The sequence below is a fragment of the Salvelinus namaycush genome, chromosome 30 (assembly GCF_016432855.1).
Source record: "Salvelinus namaycush isolate Seneca chromosome 30, SaNama_1.0, whole genome shotgun sequence".
Taxonomy (NCBI): domain Eukaryota; kingdom Metazoa; phylum Chordata; class Actinopteri; order Salmoniformes; family Salmonidae; genus Salvelinus; species Salvelinus namaycush.
Genome location: NC_052336.1, coordinates 20,821,246 through 20,844,856, shown reverse-complemented (window position 1 = coordinate 20,844,856; position 23,611 = coordinate 20,821,246). Strand labels below are relative to the sequence as shown.

Sequence of the window (23,611 nt, the reverse complement as noted above, 5' to 3'; positions counted from 1 at the left end):
TTCAAACAACACTTTCGTGCGTTTACCAGCAGCTCTTCATTGTGCTTCAAGCATTGAGCTGTTTATGACTTTCAAGCCTATCAATTCCCGAGATTAGGCTAGTGTAATCGATGTGAAATGGCTAGCTAGTTAGCGGGGTGCGCGCTAATAGCGTTTCAATCGGTGACGGCACTCGCTCTGAGACCTTGAAGTAGTTGTTCTCCTTGCTCTGCAAGGGCTGCGGCATTTGTGGAGCAATGATAACGATGCTTCGAGGGTGGCTGTTTTCGATGTGTTCCTTGTTCGAGCCCAGGTAGGAGCGAGGAGAGGGACGGAAGCTATACTGTTACACTGGCAATACTAAAGTGCCTATAAGAACATCCAATAGTCAAAGGTATATGAAATACAAACGGTATAGAGAAATAGTCCAATAATTCCTATAATAACTACAACCTAAAACTTCTTACCTTGGGATATTGAAGACTCATGTCAAAAGGAACCATCAGCTTTTATATGTTCTCATGTTCTGAGCAAGGAACTTAAACGTTAGCTTTTTTACATGGCACATATTGCACTTTTACTTTCTTCTCCAACACTTTGTTTTTGCATTATTTAAACCAAATTGAACATGTTTCATTATTTATTTGAGGCTAAATTGATTTTATTGATGTATTATATTAAGTTAAAATAAGTGTTAATTCAGCATTGTTGTAATTGTCATTATTACAAATAAATAAATACATTAAAAAAAACTGACGATTTAATCGGTATCGGCTTTTTTTTGGTCCTCCAATTATCTGTATCGGCGTTGAAAAATCATAATCGGTCGACCTCTAATATACTTCCTCAAAATAATCTGAATTAATCGAAGATGACTCAAGAAATCTGAAATTGATTTTGTTTTTACCGATATCTTATTTGCGCAATTTTATATCTAACTGATGTTTGGTGCAGTATTTCTAAATGAAAAAATGTGCATGAAAACGAGTCGTCTCTTGTTGAAGGACAACAAAGACTTTACTGAAGAATCCCTACTGTTGACCAATCACTGACAGAGAGGCGTAGACAGCGCCTACCAACTTCGGCTTGCCTCAAACCTTTTTGTGTGCCCTAAAAACCCTTACCAAAGTCCAAAACGAACAAAAACGTCACATGTCGTCATTTATATATGCACAAACTCTTTCGAACTGTTTCCTCTGGGAAGCATGCGAGCGCCTTTAGTTACGTCTCTATTTGGGTCTTCAGGGTGCCCAATATAGAAAGCTCCGTTGCTCTTAGCTACTAATTTTTTCCATGGATTTTCTCTGTACATTTGCCTTCCTCCTGTAATTCTCCAGCTTGTGTTATCCACTGTAGTCCTTCTATTAAGTTCTTGTAGGATAAATACGTTGCTGTTTTGAGCAATGGGCTGCAGCCTTCCAGCAGTAAGTCCTGTCAGTGGCATTGCCTTGTAAGACAGCTGTCAATATGAAAATGTCCAGTAATACAGTGGTGGTCACTGGTCCTGTTTGTGGACGTCTGTGTGTTTGATGTCCACAGCTCCACACACAGCTCTTCACACACAGTTTGACCCACTCACATCAAAAAGAGAGCCCTGAAAACTGTTAGCTGCACTGGTGTACTAGGAGCACAGTATGCTGGTCCTCTGAATCAGGCCCACCGTTAAAGGATTAGTGTATATAGAATGGATTTGGACCTTGTTTTTAGTATGTATTGGGGTGGGTGTTTGTGTCTGTGTGTGTGTGACTGAGAGAGTGAGAGATTCTCACGAGTGAGAGAGGTGTTTACAACCGCACCTGTGTGGAGCAGTGCCCAGGGAGTTGAGACAGATTGTCAAGGTAAAACAACATCTAGTGTGATCATTTGGCCTTAGGAGGAAATATATACAGTACCAGTCAAAAGTTTGGACACACCCACTCTTTATTTTGACTATTTTCTACATTGTAGAATAATAGTGAAGACATCAAAACTATGAAATATCACATGGAATCATGTAGTAACCAAAAAAGTGTTCAACAAATCAAAATATATTTTAGATTCTTCAAAGTAGCCACCCGTTGCCTTGATGACAGCTTTGCACACTCTTGGCATTCTCTCAACCAGCTTCACCTGGAATGCTTTTCCAACCGTCTTGAAGGAGTTCCCACATATGCTGAACACTTGTTGGCTGCTTTTCCTTCACTCTGCGGTCCAACTCATCCCAAACCATCTCAATTGGGTTGAGGTCTGGTGATTGTGGAGGCCAGGTCATATAATGCAGCACCCCATCACTCTCCTTCTTGGTCAAATAGCCCTTACACAGCCTGAAGGTGTGTTGGGTCATTGTCCTGTTGAAAAGCAAATGATAGTACCACTAAGAGCGAACTAGATGGGATGGCATATCGCTGCAAAATGCTGTGATAGCCATACTGGTTAAGTGTACCTTGAATTCTAAATAAATCACTGGCAGTGTCACCAGCAAAGCACCATCGCACCACCTCCTCCATGCTTCACGGTGGGAACCACACATGCGGAGATCATCCGTTCACCTACTCTGCGTCTTACAAAGACACGGTGGTTGGAAACAAAATCTCAAATTTGGACTCATCAGACCAAAGGACAGATTTACACCGGTCTAATGTCCATTGCTCGTGTTTCTTGGCCCAAGCAAGTCTATTTTTCTTATCGGTGTCCTTTAGTAGTGGTTTCTATGCAGCAATTCTACCCTGGAGGCCTGATTTCACGCAGTCTCCTCTGAACAGTGGATGTTGAGATGTGTCTGTTACTTGAACTCTGAAGCATTTATTTGGTCTACAATTTCTACGGCTGGTAACTCTAATTAACCAATCCTCTGCAGCAGAGGTAACTCTGGGTCTTTCTTTCCTGTGGCGGTCCTCATGAGAGCCAGTTTCATCATAGCTCTTGATGGATTTTCAGATTGCACTTGAAGAAACTTCTTAAAGTTCTTGAAATTTTCTGGATTGACTGACCTTCATGTCTTAAAGTAATGATGGACTGTCATTTCTTTTTGCTTTTTTGAGCTGTTCTTGCCATAATATGCACTTTGTGTTTTACCAAATAGGGCTATCTTCTGTATACCACCCCTATCTTGTGACAACACAACTGATTGGCTCAAATGCATTAAAACCTGATGAGGATAGAGGGCGCTATTTACACTTTGGGGGGAAAACGTGCCCAATTTAAACGGCCTCGTACTCTATTCTTGCTCGTACAATATGCATATTATTATTACTATTGCATAGAAAACACTCTCTAGTTTCTAAAACCGTTTGAATTTTGTCTGTGAGTAAAACAGAACTCATTTGGCAGCACACTTTCTGACCAGGAAGTGGAAAGTCTGAAAATTATGCTCTGTTCAAGGGCCTGCCTATAAATGGGCATGACACGTATGAGTATACATGCACGTCATACACCTTCCCCAGGATGTCAAGATGCAGTGAGAGAAGAAATGGAGTGATTATCTTGGTCTGAGATGGAATACGTCCTCTTGGAATGACGTGTCACCCATTTTATGTTTTCAGGAAGGCGCGAAGTTGGTCCTGGATTTGCCATCTGAATAGCTGTCGTTATAGGCGATTACTATCTCCGGCTTTGATTTTATTTGATACATGTGACCATATCATCGTAAAGTATGTTTTTTCAATATAGTTTTATTCGATTTTTGAAATTTATTCGGGACGTTAGGTGTGTTGCGTTGTGTGCCTTTGTTCAGAAAGGAGAGCTTCGAGCCACTTGGCCAGTGTGCTTGCTAAATCAGGAGGGAAAAACGATGTTCTAAATCCAAACAACGACTGTTCTGGACAAAGGACCCCTTGTCCAACATTCTGATGGAAGATCACCAAAAGTAGGACCCATTTTGTGATGCTATTTCATATATCTGTCGAACTGTATACTAGTAGTTTTGCGCCCAGATTTTGGGCACTCTCTCGCTATAACGTAAGGTGGATGTCGTAATGAAGATATTTTTAGAATTCTAACACTGCGATTGCATTAAGAACTAGTGTTACTATCATTTCCTATACAACATGTATTTTTTTGTTATGTTTATGAATAGCTATTTGGTCAGAATAGGTGAGAGTCTAATAGAAATATCCGCACATTCTGGGAAAAATAAGCTACATTAGCATAATGGATAACCACTGATTTCAGCTCTAAATATGCACATTTTCGAACAAAACATAAGTGTATGTATAACCTGATGTTATAGGACTGTCATCTGAGGAAGGTTTATGAAGGTTAGTGAAAATTGATATCTTTTGCTGGTTTATTCGCTAACGCTAACGTGCCTATTGCTATCGCTAACGTGCCTTGATGAATGAATGCGGTTGTGTGTAGGCTATTGTAGTAAGCTAATATAATGCTATATTGTGTTTTCGCTGTAAAACACTTAAAAAATCTGAAATATTGGCTGGATTCACAAGATGCTTGTCTTTCATTTGCTGTACACGATGCATTTTTCAGAAATGTTTTATGATGAGTATTTAGGTATTCCACGTTGGTCTCTATAATTACTCTGGCTGCTTCGGTGCTATTTTTGACGGTAGCTGTGATGGTAGCTGCAATGTACAACTGATTTATACCTCAAATATGCACATTTTTCGAACAAAACATAGATTTATTGTGTCACATGTTATAAGACTGTCATCTGATGAAGTTGTTTCTTGGTTGGTTCTTGGTTAGTTAGGTTGGCTTTGTGCATGCTACCTGTGCTGTGAAAAATGTCTGTCCTTCTTTGTATTTGGTGGTGAGCTAACATAAATATACGTGCTGTTTTCGCTGTAAAACATTTAAAAAATCGGACATGTTGACTGGATTCACAAGATGTGTATCTTTCATTTGCTGTATTGGACTTGTTAATGTGTGAAAGTTAAATATTTCTAAAAAATACTTTTTGAATTTCGCGCTCTGCCTTTTCAGTGGAATGTGGGAGGAGTTCCGCTAGCGGAACGCCTGGGCGAGACAGGTTAAGAAGGAAAGGAATTCCACAAATTTAACTTTTAACAATGCACACCTGTTAATTAAAATGCATTCCAGGTGACTACCTCATGAAGCTGGTTGAAAGAATGCCAAGAGTGTACAAAGCTGTCATCAAGGCAAAGAGTGGCTATTTGAAGAATCTCAAATATAAAATATATTTTGGTTACTACATGATTCCATATGTGTTATTTTATAGTTTTGATGTCTTCACTATTATTCTACAATGTAGAAAATAGTAAAGATAAAGAAAAACCCTTGAATGGGTAGGTGTGTCCAAACTTTTGACTGGTACTGCGTATATGATATATCGTAGAAATTAATGTACCGATGGTCTACCACAGATTTAGGTTGCAGACTAGGCCTACACATTTCAATTTGGAAATCAGAAAATCTCGAGCACTAGTGCAGGGGTGTGTGTGTGTGTTTTGATTGTGACCTAGGGGATTTCCCTTCAGGGAAGTACAATTGTGCTGTGGAAGGGAAGTGATCTGTGCATCATTGAATACGAAACCGTTGCAATGCAGAATTACATTTCAATGCACCACAATTATGTGTTCAATATCAAGCATTATCCTACCAGTACAATATTTGCATTGATGTTCTATTTTGGGGTTCTGGTTAGATTGCATCCATTATGATTGCATTGTTTTTGAGAGCCAACCAGTCACGTCTGACAGCCTGGTTGCTGGGCAGACTTGATGTGTTATGACACTTGGTTTTGTTTCCCCGTTCTTTTCCCTTAAATACCTCTATTCATAGATAGTCTACCCATCCATTACTGCTGTGGTGTTTTAGGAAAATATAACCAAACACATACACGCTGTGGTCTTTATTTGGGCAGCATAATATGTACGGCTGATTTAATGTCCTAAAATAAGGCTATGACTTGATCGTCTAATTGTACCTTCAGCCTCCATGAGCGGTTAAGACAGGTGCTGGCTAGAACTCTGTGGTAGGCCTATGGTGAAGAACACCGCTACTGGCTTGTATGGTGATGCTGTGCAGATGCTGGTCAAGGATCGGACAGATCCTAGTCCTAGACAGAGGTAGGAGTGAGAAAGACACCACACACACACACATGGTCTGAGCAGGGCATCCGCCTCTGCTGCAGAGGGAATAGTTAAGGTCTGCAGCTGTGTCTCTGTCCGTGTTAATGTGTGTGTACATCCAAATCACATGTCCCAAGCCCATGTTTACTCTAGAACGGGCTTTATTTTCCAGGAGCGTTGTGTTGTTGTGTGTCTGGTCTTCATGTAAAGATGACACCCATGAAGCTATATGCCTCCTCTCTGGCAGACAGACATCATCAGGAACTCTTAGTTTCTTTGATCAGAACCAGAAACCCGGTACACTCTCCGAAATGTCCATGTTCTGTGTTTGAGTAAGTATTGTATTACACTGACTTTATGGCCTTTGAATATTTACCATATGTGATGTTTATACAGCATTTTGCCTCGTGTAACACTATACTTTATCTTTTGAGAAATCTGTGGGTTTGGCTGTATTGTTTTACCTGGTTCATTGTAAGTCTAAAATGTTTTGAATATGATTAGGTACATTTCCAAGGAGCTCTCTTTTCTCCGTACAGGGTGTTTTCTCTCGAAGCTGAAACTATTCCTTGCAAACAGGAAGGGAACTCAATTTCCTGTGGGTTAATCTTGCTCTTGGTAGCTTCCTGTTCCATACAATCACGACCACACAGACACAACTGACCTAATACTCCATAAGGATCTTACCTCACAGCAACCTTCACATTAAAGTCAATCATGTTTGTGTTTAGATGTATCCTTCCTATATGAACTATACGCTCTTCTCCAGCTGTACCCGCAGGATAACCCTTTTTTGTTCCAGGTAGAACCTTTTTGAAAGGGTTCTACTTGGAACCAAAAGGGTTCTACCTGGAAATGAAAAGCGTTCTTCAAAGGGTTCTCCTATGGGGACAACTGACGGAGAGTATGAAGACTACTAGCTATAACAAAGATGCTACAAAAACCTGACCAAACACACCAAAGCATGAATGAATGTTTGAAATGTTATATTGGTGTCAAATCGCCAATTGGCAACCCATCCCTTATGGGATTAATTAACACATAAACAAACATTATAATAATTCACTATGGTAATTAAAAGATGATTCTTCTTCCGGTGTTCTCTGCATTGTGCATCACATAAAGAGTGAAAAAATTTAAATCAAAACATAATAGTAAATAAGGTTATCTGAACAATAATTACATCCCTAGAGCAGTAAAATAATGTATGTATGTATGTACACTACTGTTCAAAAGTTTGGGGTCACTTGGAAATGTCCTTGTTTTTGAAAGAAAAGCACAAAAATGTGTCCATTAAAATAACATCAAATTTATGAGAAATTCAGTGTAGACATTCATGTTGTAAATGACTATTGTAGCTGGAAACGGCAGATTTTTAATGGAATATCTACATACAGTTGAAGTCGGAAGTCTGCATACACCTTAGCCAAATACATTTAAACTCAGTTTTTCACAATTCCTGACATTTAATCGTAGTAAGCATACCCTGTCTTAGGTCAGTTAGGATCATTACTTTATTTTAAGAATGTGAAATGTCAGAATAATAGTAGAGAATTATTTGATTTATTTCAGCTTTTATTTCTTTCATCACATTCCCAGTTGGTCAGAAGTTTACATACACTCAATTAGTATTTGGTAGCATTGCCTTTAAATTGTTTAACTTCTTTGGAGTACCCCCCCTTCTTCTCAATTTCCGCCTAAAGACATACCCTAATCTAACTGCCTGTAGCTCAGGCCCAGAAGCAAGGATATGCATATTCTTGGCATCATTTGAAAGGAAACACTCTGAATTTTGTGGAAATGTGAATTGAATGTTGGAGAATATAACACAATAGATCTGGTAGGAGAAAATACAAGGAAATAAACATACGTTTTCTGTTTTTTATTGTTGCTGCATCATCTTTCAAATGACCAAGAACAGCCAAACATACAGATAGGATGCTGTGGATGTTTTGATACTGTGGATACTGGAGCACATGACCACCTCTCTGGTATCCATCCACTTCACAAACAGCAGGCCATCTTCACGGAACCATCGCATGGTACCCCGCTCAGCCCGCTTAGGCATGTCATTCACCTTTGTCTTTGGAAATCCCATCCTGTTGGTACGAATGGTGCCACAAGCCCACACCTCCCGCTTCCTCAGCTCTGTAAACAGTGTAGGGCTTGTGTAGAAGTTGTCCACAAACAGTTTGTAGCCCTTCCCTAGCAGCTGAAAATCCAATAACTCCATAACGGAATCATAACTCAGTCCATTACCGGTAGCAAAACTGTTTTCCCCCTCATAAACAAAAAAATTGCAAGTGTAGGCACACACAGAATCAGCCAAAACAAACAGTTTGTAACACCATTTGGTTGGTTTGTTATGCATGTATTGTTTGAAGCTGATTCTGGCCTTTGAGGCTACCATCCTCTCATCGATGGACAGGTTCTGGGTGGGCTGAAAATAGGTCTTGTGGGCCTCAACGATGTTGGGGTAGAGAGGTTTGATTTTGCAGAGCCTATCAAACCTTGGTGTGCCTCTCTTCTTGTCATTTTCCCCATCAACTTCTGGGTCACTGATGTGAAGCGCCCGTGAGGTAGTCAGAAACCTTTTACAAGACATGACAGTCATGGGGAAAGGCAGTTGATAGAGAGCTGACGTTTTCCAGTAGTCCCTTAGAGTTTTCAACTTCACCAGCTCCATGTAAATGACCATTGAAAAGTAGCAGAAAAGGTCTGACATGGAAATGGTCTTCCATGCCTCTTTCTTTCCTGCCTGCTTCTTAGCCCCGTACTTATTGGTGTTCGACACCAGGGAATCAACAACTGACCAGGTGAAAAACAGTTGAAAAAGTTGAAGGGGGCTGTACTTTGCAGTCATGTCTAGTTGAGGTCCTGGCTGCCTTTTGGGTCTAAAAACTGGTGGATTTGGTTCCACATCATCTTCTAACACAGTGTCCCAACGACCCTCTGGCCCTCTGTCTGCAGGTTTCTCTCTTCCCCACCTCCGCTTCTTTGTCACTGACTTCACATCTTCCTGAAGCAACTCAGTCTCGCTGTCTCTATCAATTTCCTCTATAATTTGGGTTAAATCTGTATACCTAGACTTTGTTTTAGCTTTTCCTGATTTATTCGCCATAATTTAAATATATAAACTTGTTGAAAATGCCATTGAATATGTACTGCTATGCGTAACACTCCGTCAAGTAGGATTTGCAATGGCGAATGAACCTCTTTTACGCCAGATTTTACGACAAAGGCTGGTCTTCGAACGTATAACCATTACATATTGCCGTTTACCTCAGCTCATTGGCTATCTTCCAAGCTAGATTTCAAGATGATCAGTGGTCATTGGGCCAAAATACAGTCAATCAACGATAGACCGGTCCTACCATTGGTGCGCAATGAGGTCATTGATTGGTGTCTTCAAATCGGTTTGTTTCGGTCAATACGTCCCGGGAAAAGAACCATCAAGTATGGTTGTGTTAGTAACAACCAGAGGATTGCAATGAAACCAACCATGACTGGATAAACGTTTGTTTAGTGTGTGTAATTACCACGAACGCTTCGTCCAAAGTTGAATGAGACGGAAATCACGACGCAAGGGGTTTACAAATGTTTGGTGTTAGGCTATAAAAATAGATTTTATCAAACAAAACGAACATTCACTGTGTAGTTGGGACACTTGGCATTGCCACCAGAGGAAGATCTTCAAATGTAAGCGATTTATTTTATTGTTATTTCTGACTTTCGTGACGCTAATGCTTGGTTGGAAAATGCTAGTAATACTTGTGTGTGCGGGGCGCCGTCCTCAGAAAATCGCATGTTTGCTTTCGCAGTAAAGCCTTTTTGAAATCTGACACAACGGCTGGATTAATAAGACGTTCATCTTTTAAATGATGTAAGATACATGTATTTACAAGAATGTTTAATATAACGAATGGTGTATTTAGAATGTTAGCTCTCTGCAGTTTCACCGGATGTTGGCCTGGTGGGAGGTTAGCGTCTCACCTACCCTAGAGAGGTTAACTTGGGTAAAACTTTTTGGGTAGCCTTCCACAAGCTTCCCACAATAAGTTGGGTGAATTTTGGCCCATTCCCCCTGACAGAGCTGGTGTAACCGAGTCAGGTTTGTAGGCCTCCTTGCTCGCACACGCTTTGTCAGTTCTGCCCACACATTTTCTATTGGATTGAGGTCAGGGCTTTGTGATTGCCACTCCAATACCTTGACTTTGTTGTCCATAAGCCATTTTGCCACCACTCTGGAAGTATGCTTGGGGTCATTGTCCATTTGGAAGACCCATTTGCGACCAAGCTTTAACTTCCTGACTGATGTCTTGAGATGTTGCTTCAATATGTCCACATAATTGTCTTTCCTCATGATGCCATCTATTTTGTGAAGTGCACCAGTCCCTCCTGCAGCAAAGCACCCCCACAACATGATGCTGCCACCCGCGTGCTTCACGGTTGGGATGGTGTTCTTCGGCTTGCAAGCCTCCCCCTTTTTCCTCCAAACATAACGATGGTCATTATGGCCAAACAGTTCTATTTTTGTTTCATCAGACCAGAGGAAATTTCTCCAAAAAGTATGATCTTTGTCCCCATGTGCAGTTGCAAACCATAGTCTGGATTTTTTATGGCGGTTTTGGAGCAGTGGCTTCTTCCTTGCTGAGCAGCCTTTCAGGTTATGTTGATATAGGACTCGTTTTACTGTGGATATAGATACTTTTGTACCTGTTAGTAACCGCAAAACACCAGTCTCAACGTCAACAGTGAAGAGACGACTCCGGGATGCTGGCCTTCTAGGCAGAGTTCCTCTGTCCAGTCTTTGTGTTCTTTAGCCCATCTTAGTCTTTTATTTTTATTGCCAGTCTGAGATATGGCTTCTTCTTTGCAACTCTGCCTAGAAGGCCAGCATCCCACAGTCACCTCTTCACTGTTGACGTTGAGACTGGTGTTTTGCGGGTACTATTTAATGAAGCTGCCAGTTGAGGACTTGTGAGGCATCTGTTTCTCAAACTAGACACTCTAATGTACTTGTCCTCTTGCTCAGTTGTGCACCGGGGCCTCACACTCCTCTTTCTATTCTGGTTCGAGACGATTTGCGCTGTTCTGTGAAGAAGTAGTACACAGCGTTGTACGAGATCTTCAGTTTCTTGGCAATTTCTCGCATGGAATAGCCGTCATTTCTCAGAACAAGAATAGATGAGTTTCAGAAGAAAGTTCCTTGTTTCTAGCCATTTTGAGCCTGTAATCGATCCCACAAATGCTGATGCTCCAGTTACTCAACTAGTCTAAAGAAAGACAATTGTATTGCTTATTTAATCAGGACAACAGTTTTCAGCTGGGCTAACATAATTGCAAAAGGATTTTCTAATGATCAATTAGCCTTTTAAAATGATAAACTTGGATTAGCTAACAGAACGTGCCATTGGAACACAGGAGTGATGGTTGCTGATAATGAGCCTCTGTACGCCTATTCCATAAAAAATGTGCCGTTTCCAGCTACAATAGTCATTGACAACATTAACAATGTCTACACTGTATTTCTGATCAATTTGATATTTTAATGAACAAAAAAATAGCTTTTCTTTCAAAATGAGGACATTTAAGTAACCCCAAACCTTTGAACTGTTGTGTGTGTGTGTGCACTATGTTGGCAGTGACACTCCGTTGGCAGTGACACTCCTATGTTTTTGATTCGTTAAAGGGATGATGACTAATAGTGGACTGCGACATGTAATCAAGGAGCGCACAGAACAGAAACTTCCTCCTCTCCGCCTGTGTTTCCTGTTTGCTCATGATATCACAAATACCTGACCACTTGACCTAACCTCATCACCTGTTCTCATTACTTTTGGTTTCTCTTACTCTAGTTAGACAGTTGAGACTGAAAAAAGGGGCATCCCCGTTCAAGTCAGCATTCTGTCATTCTATTTCTATGGAGGTGACCTGTCCCAAGCTTCCTCATGCCTTTGTCCCACTGATTATCCTGCATGATTACAGATTCTCTGAGTGAAAACCACAACTGTAATCATCATGGATGTCAGGAGTTATTTATAGCAGCTTGTCTTCCTTCCAGCATGGGGGAGTAATGAGGAGGGAGTACAGTCATCATTTAATTAAACTTCTTAGGAATAGTGTCGACAACATCCGGTGAAATTGGAGGGCGTGCAATTCAAATAAATAATCGTATTATTAAAAATTTATGAACATACATGTATCTTATATCGGTTAAAAGCTTAAATTCTTGTTAATCTAACTGCATTGTCCGATTTACAATAGGCTTTACAGCGGAAGCATACCATGCGATTGTTTGAGGACGACGCCCCACATCAACATATTTTTCAACCAGCACAGGCTTCATAAAATCACAAATGGCAATTTAAATAATCACTCTGTTTGCAATCCCAAGGGTCCCAGCTACAACATGAATGGTCATTTTGTTAGATAAAATCCTTTATATCCCAAAAAGTCTGTTCAGTTGGCGCCATCGATTTCAGTAATCCACTCGTTCAACATGCAGACAAAGTAAAACAAAAAGCTACCACTAAACTTTGTTCAAACAAGTCAAACTATGTCTCTATTCAATCCTCAGGTACCCTAAAATGTAAATATACTATAATATTTCATACAGAAAGAAGTAAGTTCAATAGAAAAGTAAAATTAGTAAGTGTGTGTCCTCTTCGTCGCGCGCCCACTGACTGATTTCCAACTGTTACTCTTTGTACCAAAGCTCAAAATTCTTCCTCGTTTTGGAAGAAACAAGCCTGAAATCTTGAACAGACTGTTGACATCTAGTGGAAGCCATAGGAATTGCAATCTGGGAGCTGGAATTGCATAGGACCCATAGCCTTCCATTATAAGAGCATGGGATCTCAACAAAGAAAAATTCCGCTTGGTTTTTCTTTGGATTTTCGTCTACCATATCAATTATGTTATAGTCTCATACATTATTTTTTACTTTTCTACAAACTTCAAAGTGGTTTCTATCCAATACTACCAATTATATGCATATCCTGGCTTCTGGGCCTGAGTAACAGGCAGTTTACTTTGGGCACGTCAGTCAGGCGGAAATTCTGAAAAATGGACCCTTGCCTGAAGATGTTTTTTTAATGAGTGAGGTAGCTAACCTTCTCATCCACAGCTAAGACTCTCAATTGCTAATCACACACACACACACAATCGGAGCACCATCGCTAGACAGAGAATCAGGATGAGGGAACTTGCTATATACCTTCATTAACACTACAACACAGAGCATGACCGAGCCCCAGTCGTCCTACTGAAAGCTCTCTGCTACAGGTTATTTCTGGGCTATCAGTAGTATGGCCTGCACTGTGCTGTGTTGTGTATAGTCTTTGAAGCAGGCCGGAGAGGAGAGGAGAGGAGCTGAGGCTGCTGTCTCTGGGAAGGCTCAGTAACACAAAGAGCCCCTTTAACCATAGATCAAGGCCCAGGCTGTACACTTGGCTGTCCACACCTGCCTAACCTTTGTTTCTCAACAGGGCCTCCCTGGCCACGGCTCAAGCCTGACTAAATGTGAATCATGGTGTAAATATACCAAACATCCCCTCCCGCAAGATTAAGACACTCATTGTTTTATGTAACTCTACTTTGGGATTAGATAATCACCATTGGGGGTATTTTTTTCCTGTCATATTTTTGTTCTGGAACATTAGACGTTGATTAGCTAGTCATTTGCTTTGGCCCTATGCTACAAGGCTTAATATTCCTGAAGCAGTTTCCATCAGATAGTATTGTTAGCATTTGCTACATGAGTCAAATGGGTGAATGCAAGGCTGTGCTGTCCTGGCTGAAACAATATTCACTCCCAGTGTTCTCCTACTGTTTATGGGTGTCTAGGAGGGGAGAAAAGGTCCCAGTCAGGGATTTGGCCATCTGCATTTATCTTCAACAGGAATGCTAATGTTCGGTGGTATTGTTCTCGGTATTCAATGTGTAGTATCATAGCAACAAGTTTCACTGGCCTTTTAAATAGTGTCCCTGCAGATGGCCTCTTCAGGATTGTTCCCAGCAGTAGAACACAGCAGCAGTAGCACGTATTTTTATGGCTGTAACAGCCATGCATAATGTCATCAGATTAGGACCTGATTTCTGCAGTGTCCTCTCTGTACCAGACCCTGTTCTGCACTCCACTGACACTTCACAACAAGCTGTTTTAATCACTGCTCCAGATTATGGTGAATCATTAAAAAGATAATCCCATCAGAGGAGAAGACGAGAGCAGAGTTTAGCCCCACTGGAGTAAACAGTCCTCAGTGATCAAGAGCTCCTCTCTCTCCTGCTGACTCACTAACCACCCTTCTCTGACCCAGAGGCCTACCGATAACCGTTAAGCCCTACGCCCTCATGACCGGTACTGCCAGTCACACCCTACCGATGCGGTAAGGCCCTTTCCAGTCAGACACGTCCCACTACTAAGGCCACTCTCTGAGTCACCACAGCAGTGAAAGGATGAACCACAGGAGGGGAAGAGGGAGGATAACAATGGACGTTGGAGATTCTTCAGCGTGTGTCTGTACTGTCTTCTAACATCTGGCCCCACGGCTGGAAAGATGTGTGTGTGAGGGGGTTGGTTAGGGTAAGTGCAGGGAGAGGCAGTGAATTATAAGCCTTCTTCATTGTCTTAGGCTCCTGTATTGAGAGAGAGGTCATGTATTTATTGTTAATGCTGTACATTGATACTCTGCTGGAAGTAGTTTGCATGTGTATGGGATAGAGACAAATCTCTTTAAAATGTAATCTGGACACGGTTTTAATTGAATGTATCCAGTTACTGGTCATACAGAGTATGTATGTCAGTTACAGCCTTGCCCCCTTCCTCTCCCCTTATAGCTTCACCACTCAGTGTCCTGTTCATCCTAAGACGAGGCCCCCGTGTCACATGGTCCACAAACATCATGGACATTTTTCTCATGGCTTGGGGCCCCGCTGTCTGCTTTGCAGTGTACTGTTGGCAAAATGTATGACCTCCAGCCTTACAAACACTTGACAGGAATGTGGGGTAGGGGGGCGGCTCTGGCTAAATGGGTCAGGTCCCCCCCACATAATGGCGGGCCAACTGTGGGAGTCTCAGGGGCAGACAGTGGGAGGGAGGAGCAGCACAAACCCTGCCTGCCTGCGCCAATTATGGACATTAATAACATCCACATTGAAATGCCATGAAAATCAGGGTCAAGGGGTTAACTGTGTGTTCATTACAGAGATATGGGAGTTCAAGAGAACAACTACATACCCACACCCTGGCTAAACTACCGTACTGTACATACCCACACCCTGACTAAACTACCGTACTGTACATACCCACACCCTGGCTAAACTACCGTACTGTACATACCCACACCCTGGCTAAACTACCGTACTGTACATACCCACACCCTGGCTAAACTACCGTACTGTACATACCCACACCCTGGCTAAACTACCGTACTGTACATACCCACACCCTGGCTAAACTACCGTACTGTACATACCCACACCCTGGCTAAACTACCGTACTGTACATACCCACACCCTGGCTAAACTACCGTACTGTACATACCCACACCCTGACAACACTAGCCCTCCTACCCACACCCTGACAACACTAGCCCTCCTCCTACCCACACCCTGACAACACTAGCCCTCCTCCTAACCACACCCTGACAACACTAGCCCTCCTCCTACCCACACCCTGACAACACTAGCCCTCCTCCTACCCACACCATGACAACACTAGCCCTCCGCCTACCCACACCCTGACAACACTAGCCCTCCTCCTACCCACACCCTGACAACACTAGCCCTCCTCCTACCCACACCCTGACAACACTAGCCCTCCTCCTACCCACACCCTGACAACACTAGCCCTCCTCCTACCCACACCCTGACAACACTAGCCCTCCTCCTACCCACACCCTGACAACACTAGCCCTCCTCCAACCCACACCCTGACAACACTAGCCCTCCTCCTACCCACACCCTGACAACACTAGCCCTCCTCCTACCCACACCCTGACAACACTAGCCCTCCTCCTACCCACACCATGACAACATTAGCCCTCCTCCTACCCACACCCTGACAACACTAGCCCTCCTCCTACCCACACCATGACAACACTAGCCCTCCTCCTACCCACACCCTGACAACACTAGCCCCCGTCCTACCCACACCCTGACAACACTAGCCCTCCTCCTACCCACACCCTGACAACACTAGCCCTCCTCCTACCCACACCCTGACAACACTAGCCCTCCTCCTACCCACACCCTGACAACACTAGCCCTCCTCCTACCCACACCCTGACAACACTAGCCCTCCTCCTACCCACACCCTGACAACACTAGCCCTCCTCCTACCCACACCCTGACAACATTAGCCCTCCTCCTACCCACACCCTGACAACACTAGCCCTCCTCCTACCCACACCATGACAACATTAGCCCTCCTCCTACCCACACCCTGACAACACTAGCCCTCCTCCTACCCACACCTGACAACACTAGCCCTCCTCCTACCCACACCCTGACAACACTAGCCCTCCTCCTACCCACACCCTGACAACACTAGCCCTCCTCCTACCCACACCCTGACAACACTAGCCCTCCTCCTACCCACACCCTGACAACACTAGCCCTCCTCCTACCCACACCCTGACAACACTAGCCCTCCTCCTACCCACACCATGACAACACTAGCCCTCCTCCTACCCACACCCTGACAACACTAGCCCTCCTCCTACCCACACCCTGACAACACTAGCCCTCCTCCTACCCACACCCTGACAACACTAGCCCTCCTCCTACCCACACCCTGACAACACTAGCCCTCCTCCTACCCACACCCTGACAACACTAGCCCTCCTCCTACCCACACCCTGACAACACTAGCCCTCCTCCTACCCACACCCTGACAACACTAGCCCTCCTCCTACCCACACCCTGACAACACTAGCCCTCCTCCTACCCACACCATGACAACACTAGCCCTCCTCCTACCCACACCCTGACAACACTAGCCCTCCTCCTACCCACACCCTGACAACACTAGCCCTCCTCCTACCCACACCCTGACAACACTAGCCCTCCTCCTACCCACACCCTGACAACACTAGCCCTCCTCCTACCCACACCCTGACAACACTAGCCCTCCTCCTACCCACACCCTGACAACACTAGCCCTCCTCCTACCCACACCCTGACAACACTAGCCCTCCTCCTACCCACACCCTGACAACATTAGCCCTCCTCCTACCCACACCCTGACAACACTAGCCCTCCTCCTACCCACACCCTGACAACACTAGCCCTCCTCCTACCCACACCCTGACAACACTAGCCCTCCTCCTACCCACACCCTGACAACACTAGCCCTCCTCCTACCCACACCCTGACAACACTAGCCCTCCTCCTACCCACACCCTGACAACACTAGCCCTCCTCCTACCCACACCCTGACAACACTAGCCCTCCTCCTACCCACACCCTGACAACACTAGCCCTCCTCCTACCCACACCCTGACAACACTAGCCCTCCTCCTACCCACACCCTGACAACACTAGCCCTCCTCCTACCCACACCCTGACAACACTAGCCCTCCTCCTACCCACACCCTGACAACACTAGCCCTCCTCCTACCCACACCCTGACAACACTCAAACTGAGTCAAACAGGATTTCCGAGGGAAAATAAATGTTGCTGGTCATGTTAATCCTGTAACTTCTGGCCATTCCAGACATGTTAGTATGAAAGAAGGCTATGCTGTGTCACTTATTGTGAACTCCATGGCTGCCTCCACCCTGCTTCTCAGCTCTCCCAAACCAGCATCTCCATTTCTGGGCCCGGCACCAAATAGCTGGGACTCATATTTGTGCTGTCTTCACCAGGTCCACTCAGCATTAGCCAGACAAAACATGAACTGTCTAGAGCAGACCCTAATAGTCCTGATGATGATTACTGTGATGATGAAGAGGAGGTTGGTCATAATGTTGTTAGGTGTTTGCTTCTTTTTCTTTTTCTTCTCCAGCGCAGCTCCTCTGCATTAGAGCAGCTGTATCATTACAGCTAAATGCCTGGATACCAGAAGGGCTTGTTGTGCATCAGTCAGACTTCTAAAAGTGGATTTGTGGGTGCAGAGCGGTGATTTAAAGCTGCAGGCCAAAGCGCAGTCACGGGTGGAGCAGTACTGTGGGGAGGACAGAGGACACTGTTAGCCTGTTTGTGTGATGAATTCACCACCACTGTCTGTCTGGGCAATGGTGTTTCTTTTGTAGTGTTACTGTTAGCTTAATCCACACTGGCAGGCAGCACTGAGGTCCAGGGAGACCTTGCTCACCTAGAATGAACCTCAAAACAAACTGAAGATGGTCCATCTTTTTATAGCAAACAAATGTTCACTTGCGCTGTAAACCAGATTGAATCTGTGCGGGCTGTCTGCTCTGTGCAACACGCGTCTATAATGTTTGCAGATTACACTTCACATTGGTGCTCACAAAAGTGCAACAAACACTCAGAGTCTCTCACCCCCAGTGATCCAGTAACACTGGGATACAACGGTAGCGAAGCTGCTGTGTGTGTGTTAAGTAACACTGCAGTGGTGACGTCCCAGTGGTCTGTGGTTCAGTCAGTGTTTGGGGTATAATGGTCCTCAGGCTCTCTCTCTCTCTCTGTCAGTCTGCTGGGTACCCGGTAAAGAGCATTGCCCTCCAGGCAGCCTCCGTCCCCTCTTCTCTCAGCATGAAACCCAGACCATCACAAGTGCTCTGCAAACGGAGAGAGCACATGATAGGCTTTTAAAACCGTGACTGAGTATCCAGCCACCCAGAGACACTCCGAGGTCTACCACAAATTCAATCTCTCTGTCAGCCTTTAGAAGAAAATCCGTACTTTTTGGAATATTGTTTTTTACACGGGCACTAAATACATTACCTCCCGTGGACTTTTACCCTGTTTTGGAATGCTCATTATCACAGTGTTAACCGCTTACCCTCATTACCATTAATGATGTTAGTGACACCTCTCTCTCTCTCTCCCTGTCTTAGAGCGCAGCGATGGAGGAAACTGTAATATGGGAACAGCACACAGTGACCCTTCACAGAGTAAGTGTTTTACCTCTCTCCATTACTCTCTCTCTCTCTCCATTCTTATGTAGCCCTCTCCATCCCTACATCATCATCCCTCTCTCTCAGTGCCGGGAAGGCCAGCTGCAGGATCAGGAAGTGTGCTGATGAAACACACAATGGGCCCAGCATACAGATGTCAGGAAGCTGTGGTGAGGAAGAGCGCTATGTAGCGTCCTCTTCCTGTGTGTTTCTCTACTCTTCCTGTTGGCAGCCAGCCCCATGGCTCTCCAGGATCACAGGGAATACTGTATGTTGTGTGGACTACACATGAACTAGTCTGTTAGTACCTAAGACTGGGAGTTGCCAGTGACCTCACGATACGATATCGAGATACTTTGGTACCGATACGATATGTATTGCGATTCTCACGATTCCTAATGTATTGCGATTCAATACCATGGAAATCATACTTTATTATGATTCCATGGTCCAAACATATTGCTCACCATGTGTCTGCTGCAGAGGGATGAGAGAGAGCTATGAGAAAACAAGTCATGGAAATAAGTGTGCAAAAGTAACTAAACTAAATAAAATGGTATTGCGATATTATCAAAAAGATACGATATATCGTCAAAAATAATATCCTGATATCTAACTGTAGCAATTTATTTTTCTGTCCACCATTAGTACCCTATATAAATATTTTTTTAATCCATGGATTTACACATTTTTTGATTAGAATTCAAATTCACTGACCAGTGTACAATGTTGCCAATTCTTTTTTTTGTCGGGATCTCAACTTCCTGTTGAGAGTTAGAATAGTAAAATACACACGGTGCAATTTCTACATATGGTTGTGCATCAGAAGTTTTTCTCTTGTCATGTCAGTCACAGTGATGATCGTCCCATGTCCTCCATCACTTGATTTAAAGAAATGATGAATAACCAGACACTGACGATGATTTACGGTTGATGAGAAGCACATTTACTTATTGATTATAATGTGGGTTAGAAAAGTCCTCTTGATTGTTGCTGGTCACCTGTAAAAGGTGAGAAACAGTGTTTTAAGAGTTTGAGTTGGGAGCAACGGCCGTTGGTTCGGCTGCAAACTCTTGTTGTGCGTCTCCCGATTTAATATAGGCTGTTTCTGGTCGTACATTAAGTGATCGAAAGTACAATGTGATATTGTTTACTAATTAAAACGTAAAGGTACTTTATTTATGTTTATTGGAGAGGGTTCTGTTCATTTCCTGTTCAGAGAATTGACTGGCAGGTGGGGTGCGTTGGAGCGCATAGTTAATGAATGGTACGGGTAGTGCTCTAATAGCTTATCTCGAGAGGGACATACATGTTCATATTCCCAAAGTCTAGCTATTCATTAAGCACGGCTTCATTGAGATATGTGCTGGGATATATTCAAGTATGTTTATGATCTGAACGACGTTTAGATTGTTAATTAATTGGTGTGTGTGAAATGCCTTGTTTTCATTGGTCAAATGCACTAGGGGTAGCGGTGTAAGAACCCTGTATTCTCATTGTTTAAGAGACAGGACAGGGAACGGGTCGGCATGCTGCCGGTTACGGGCATATTGAAGCATTGATTTTGTTAGTCACTCCCTCTCAGATATCAACATGGCATAAGTCATGGCAAAATGTGTACAATTGCACAAAACTTGCTTCAAAACAGACACGTTTTCTCTACGCCCCATGGCAAATGTGTAGAATTGCACGAAACTTGAGGTTGAACCAAATCTCGCTTAGGGCCCCCTTGGGGGCATGTTTTCAGGAGCTTTGGTCCCAGGAAACAGAATTTCTAATTTGGTCCCAGGCTGAAATAGTTTAAGAACCCCTACACTAGAGCATTGGAAAGCAAAACTACTGCAACAGGAGTAGAATCACAACAGTGGTGAAGGCATAACTCTGGCACCACCCGCTCCCTTTACAAAACCATATTATTATCCCACTTACACTGGTATAGGCCTACCACTTAAATTAGTTTACTGCATGATTGCACTGTGGTAAGCATTTTTGTGTTTACACTTTTCAATGACATACACTCTCAGGACTAGACTAGTGAAACAGGTGATGTGTAGACATATTGTTGACTGGGACTATCTCATTGGCTGTCTGGAGGGGTGCAATGTTTAATAACATAGTGACCATAGGAGTTGGCTACACGACACTAACAGATCTGGGACCAGGTTAGAGGCATGCAGTCAATGTGTGGTTGTGCCAGCGAGCGGATCACCATCAGGGTTATTAGAAGTGTCTCTCCTCTCAGTCTCCAGTCCTGAGTGGCGTCCTGGCCTGACCATCTGTCAGGAGATCAGGAGTCAGGACAGAGTCAGGCTGGCTGTGATAATGGAGAAAAACAAGATAATGGAGGCTCCAGTCAGAGGTGACAGACTGACTAGAGAGGAGAGAGACCTGAGAGCAGATCAGATCACTGTGCCAGACACAGCGCTCTGTCTCTGTGTCTCTCTGTGTCTCTCTCTCTCTCTCTCTCTCTCTCTGTCTCTCTCTGTCTCTCTCTCTCTCTCTCTCTCTCTCTCTCTCTCTCTCTCTCTCTCTCTCTCTCTCTCTCTCTCTCTCTCTCTCTCTCTCTCTCTCTCTCTTTGTCTCTCTCTCTCTCTCTCTCTCTCTCTCTTTGTCTCTCTCTCTCTCTCTCTCTCTCTTTTTCTTTGTCTCTCTCTCTTTGTCTCTCTCTCTCTTTCTCTTTGTCTCTCTCTCTTTGTCTCTCTCTCTCTTTCTCTTTGTCTCTCTCTCTTTGTCTCTCTCTCTCTCTCTCTCTGTCTTTGTCTCTCTCTGTCTTTGTCTCTGTCATGTCCAACCATGGGCATAACACACACTAATCATTTTGCTAAAGCTAGGCTATATGAAGGGATGGTTGATGATAGGTTCCTTTTGACTTAAATAGAATGACTAGTTTAGAGTAGCTGTGTTTTTTTTCTATGTATCGGATCTGCTACGCTAACTGGACTGAGGAAGTATGGGCTATGTAGTCTACTGTGTACAGTTTTATGTTCATCAATTGTATTGAGGCAAAAACTCACAGATGGATGAAATGAAGAAAACATACACTGTTGTCCCAGACCTCATGTCCTCTCCAACTTCTGTTGTGTGTGTGATGTGTGCAGGCCCCAGGGTTTGGGTTCGGCATAGCCATCTCAGGGGGCCGGGACAACCCTCACTTCCAGAGTGGTGAGACTTCCATTGTCATCTCCGACGTCCTGAAGGGAGGCCCAGCAGAAGGACTCTTATCGTAAGTGCAGAAAACACTTTCAATGGAGATTTTCTGTGAGCATGATTTTTAGTTCAGGACGAGGCTTAATCTGGGTCTGGGTAACCAGCCCTATATGTTACCGCTATGGTCTTGATTTGGGAGTGGTTAATGAAGATCCTGACTGGGATTGAGGCTCGTTTCTCTTCTCCTTCCAGGGAAAATGACCGTGTGGTAATGGTCAACGCGGTGTCCATGGACAACGTAGAGCATGCGTACGCAGTGCAGCAGCTTCGGAAGAGTGGAAAGAACGCAAAAATAGTGAGTTGTTGTATTCCTCAGGGGAATGGACAGCAGGCTAACCTTAACGTTATGGCCCTCAGCAAGTACATTCCTCTTCTATGAATGCCACCCCAGGGATTTAGACACGTTTCTCACTCCATTGAGTTGATAAGAGGTCATTGGTTGAGAATGACATTATGTCCCTTTCTTTCCCCCCCAGACGATCCGAAGAAAACGGAAGGTTCAGATCCCAGTGTCTCGCCCGGGGGACAGGGAGACTATGTCCGAGCACGAGGAAGAGGACACTGATGAAGACGATGGTTACGAGCAGCACAGCGGCCGCAGCGGGCCCACCAGCGCCTATGGCGCGGCGAGTGGCGGCACGGCCAGCAGGCGGACGAATGACCGCGAGCGTGAACGCAGCAACAGCAGCCGGCGGGAACACAGTGCCTCGCGAGAGAGGAGCATCTCACCCCACTCTGGCCGATCCCAAGGCTCCTCTACACCGTCCCGCCCTGCCAAAGTCACTCTTGTCAAGTCCCGCAAGAATGAAGGTGGGCGCCGCAATGTCCAGCTTAGGTCTTTCTTTTGCGTTGTCAGTTTGACCCTAATGTTTTTTAAGGTGTGGTATTGCACAGAGCTCTGCTAATATTGTTTTGTTTTTGTTGTTCAAAGTAGAGTATGGTCTGCGTTTGGCCAGCCACATCTTTGTGAAGGACATCTCCCCAGAGAGCCTGGCAGCACGGGACGGAAACATCCAGGAGGGAGACGTGGTGCTGAAAGTGAGAACCAGAGACATGATGGGGCTACTCGTTATGCACGATGACCTGGAGTGGGAATGTTACCGGTTCAAATCCTGGGACGGGCACTCAAAGAAATGGGGACTGAACTGAGATACAGAGCAGAAATATACTAAGCATACCACTTCCTATGAGGCAATATTTTGGGCATGCATTCACCAGCAAGCTAGTGTAAATATTGGAATGTTGCCAGGGCCTCACAAAGAGTTAGAGAGGGGAGGGATATACAATGTCATAACTTCACACGAACTTCATCA

At 44.1% G+C, this 23,611-nt stretch overlaps 1 protein-coding gene across 8 annotated transcripts in view; it reads left to right on the top strand.

Annotated features, from left to right (window-relative positions):
* The window catches only part of LOC120025359 (tight junction protein ZO-1-like), an 83,584-nt gene that overhangs the window by 18,189 nt on the left and 41,784 nt on the right, over positions 1–23,611 (top strand). For 5 of the 8 annotated variants that reach the window (XM_038969896.1, XM_038969898.1, XM_038969900.1 and 2 more), the window contains exons 2-6: positions 19,032–19,088; positions 22,190–22,314; positions 22,491–22,593; positions 22,775–23,108; positions 23,230–23,336. In XM_038969896.1, the coding sequence (XP_038825824.1) occupies positions 19,032–19,088; positions 22,190–22,314; positions 22,491–22,593; positions 22,775–23,108; positions 23,230–23,336 (726 nt within the window). The remainder of the gene's footprint in view (positions 1–19,031; positions 19,089–22,189; positions 22,315–22,490; positions 22,594–22,774; positions 23,109–23,229; positions 23,337–23,611) is intronic. The other 3 variants (XM_038969902.1, XM_038969901.1, XM_038969897.1) reach the window with 1 other exon arrangement.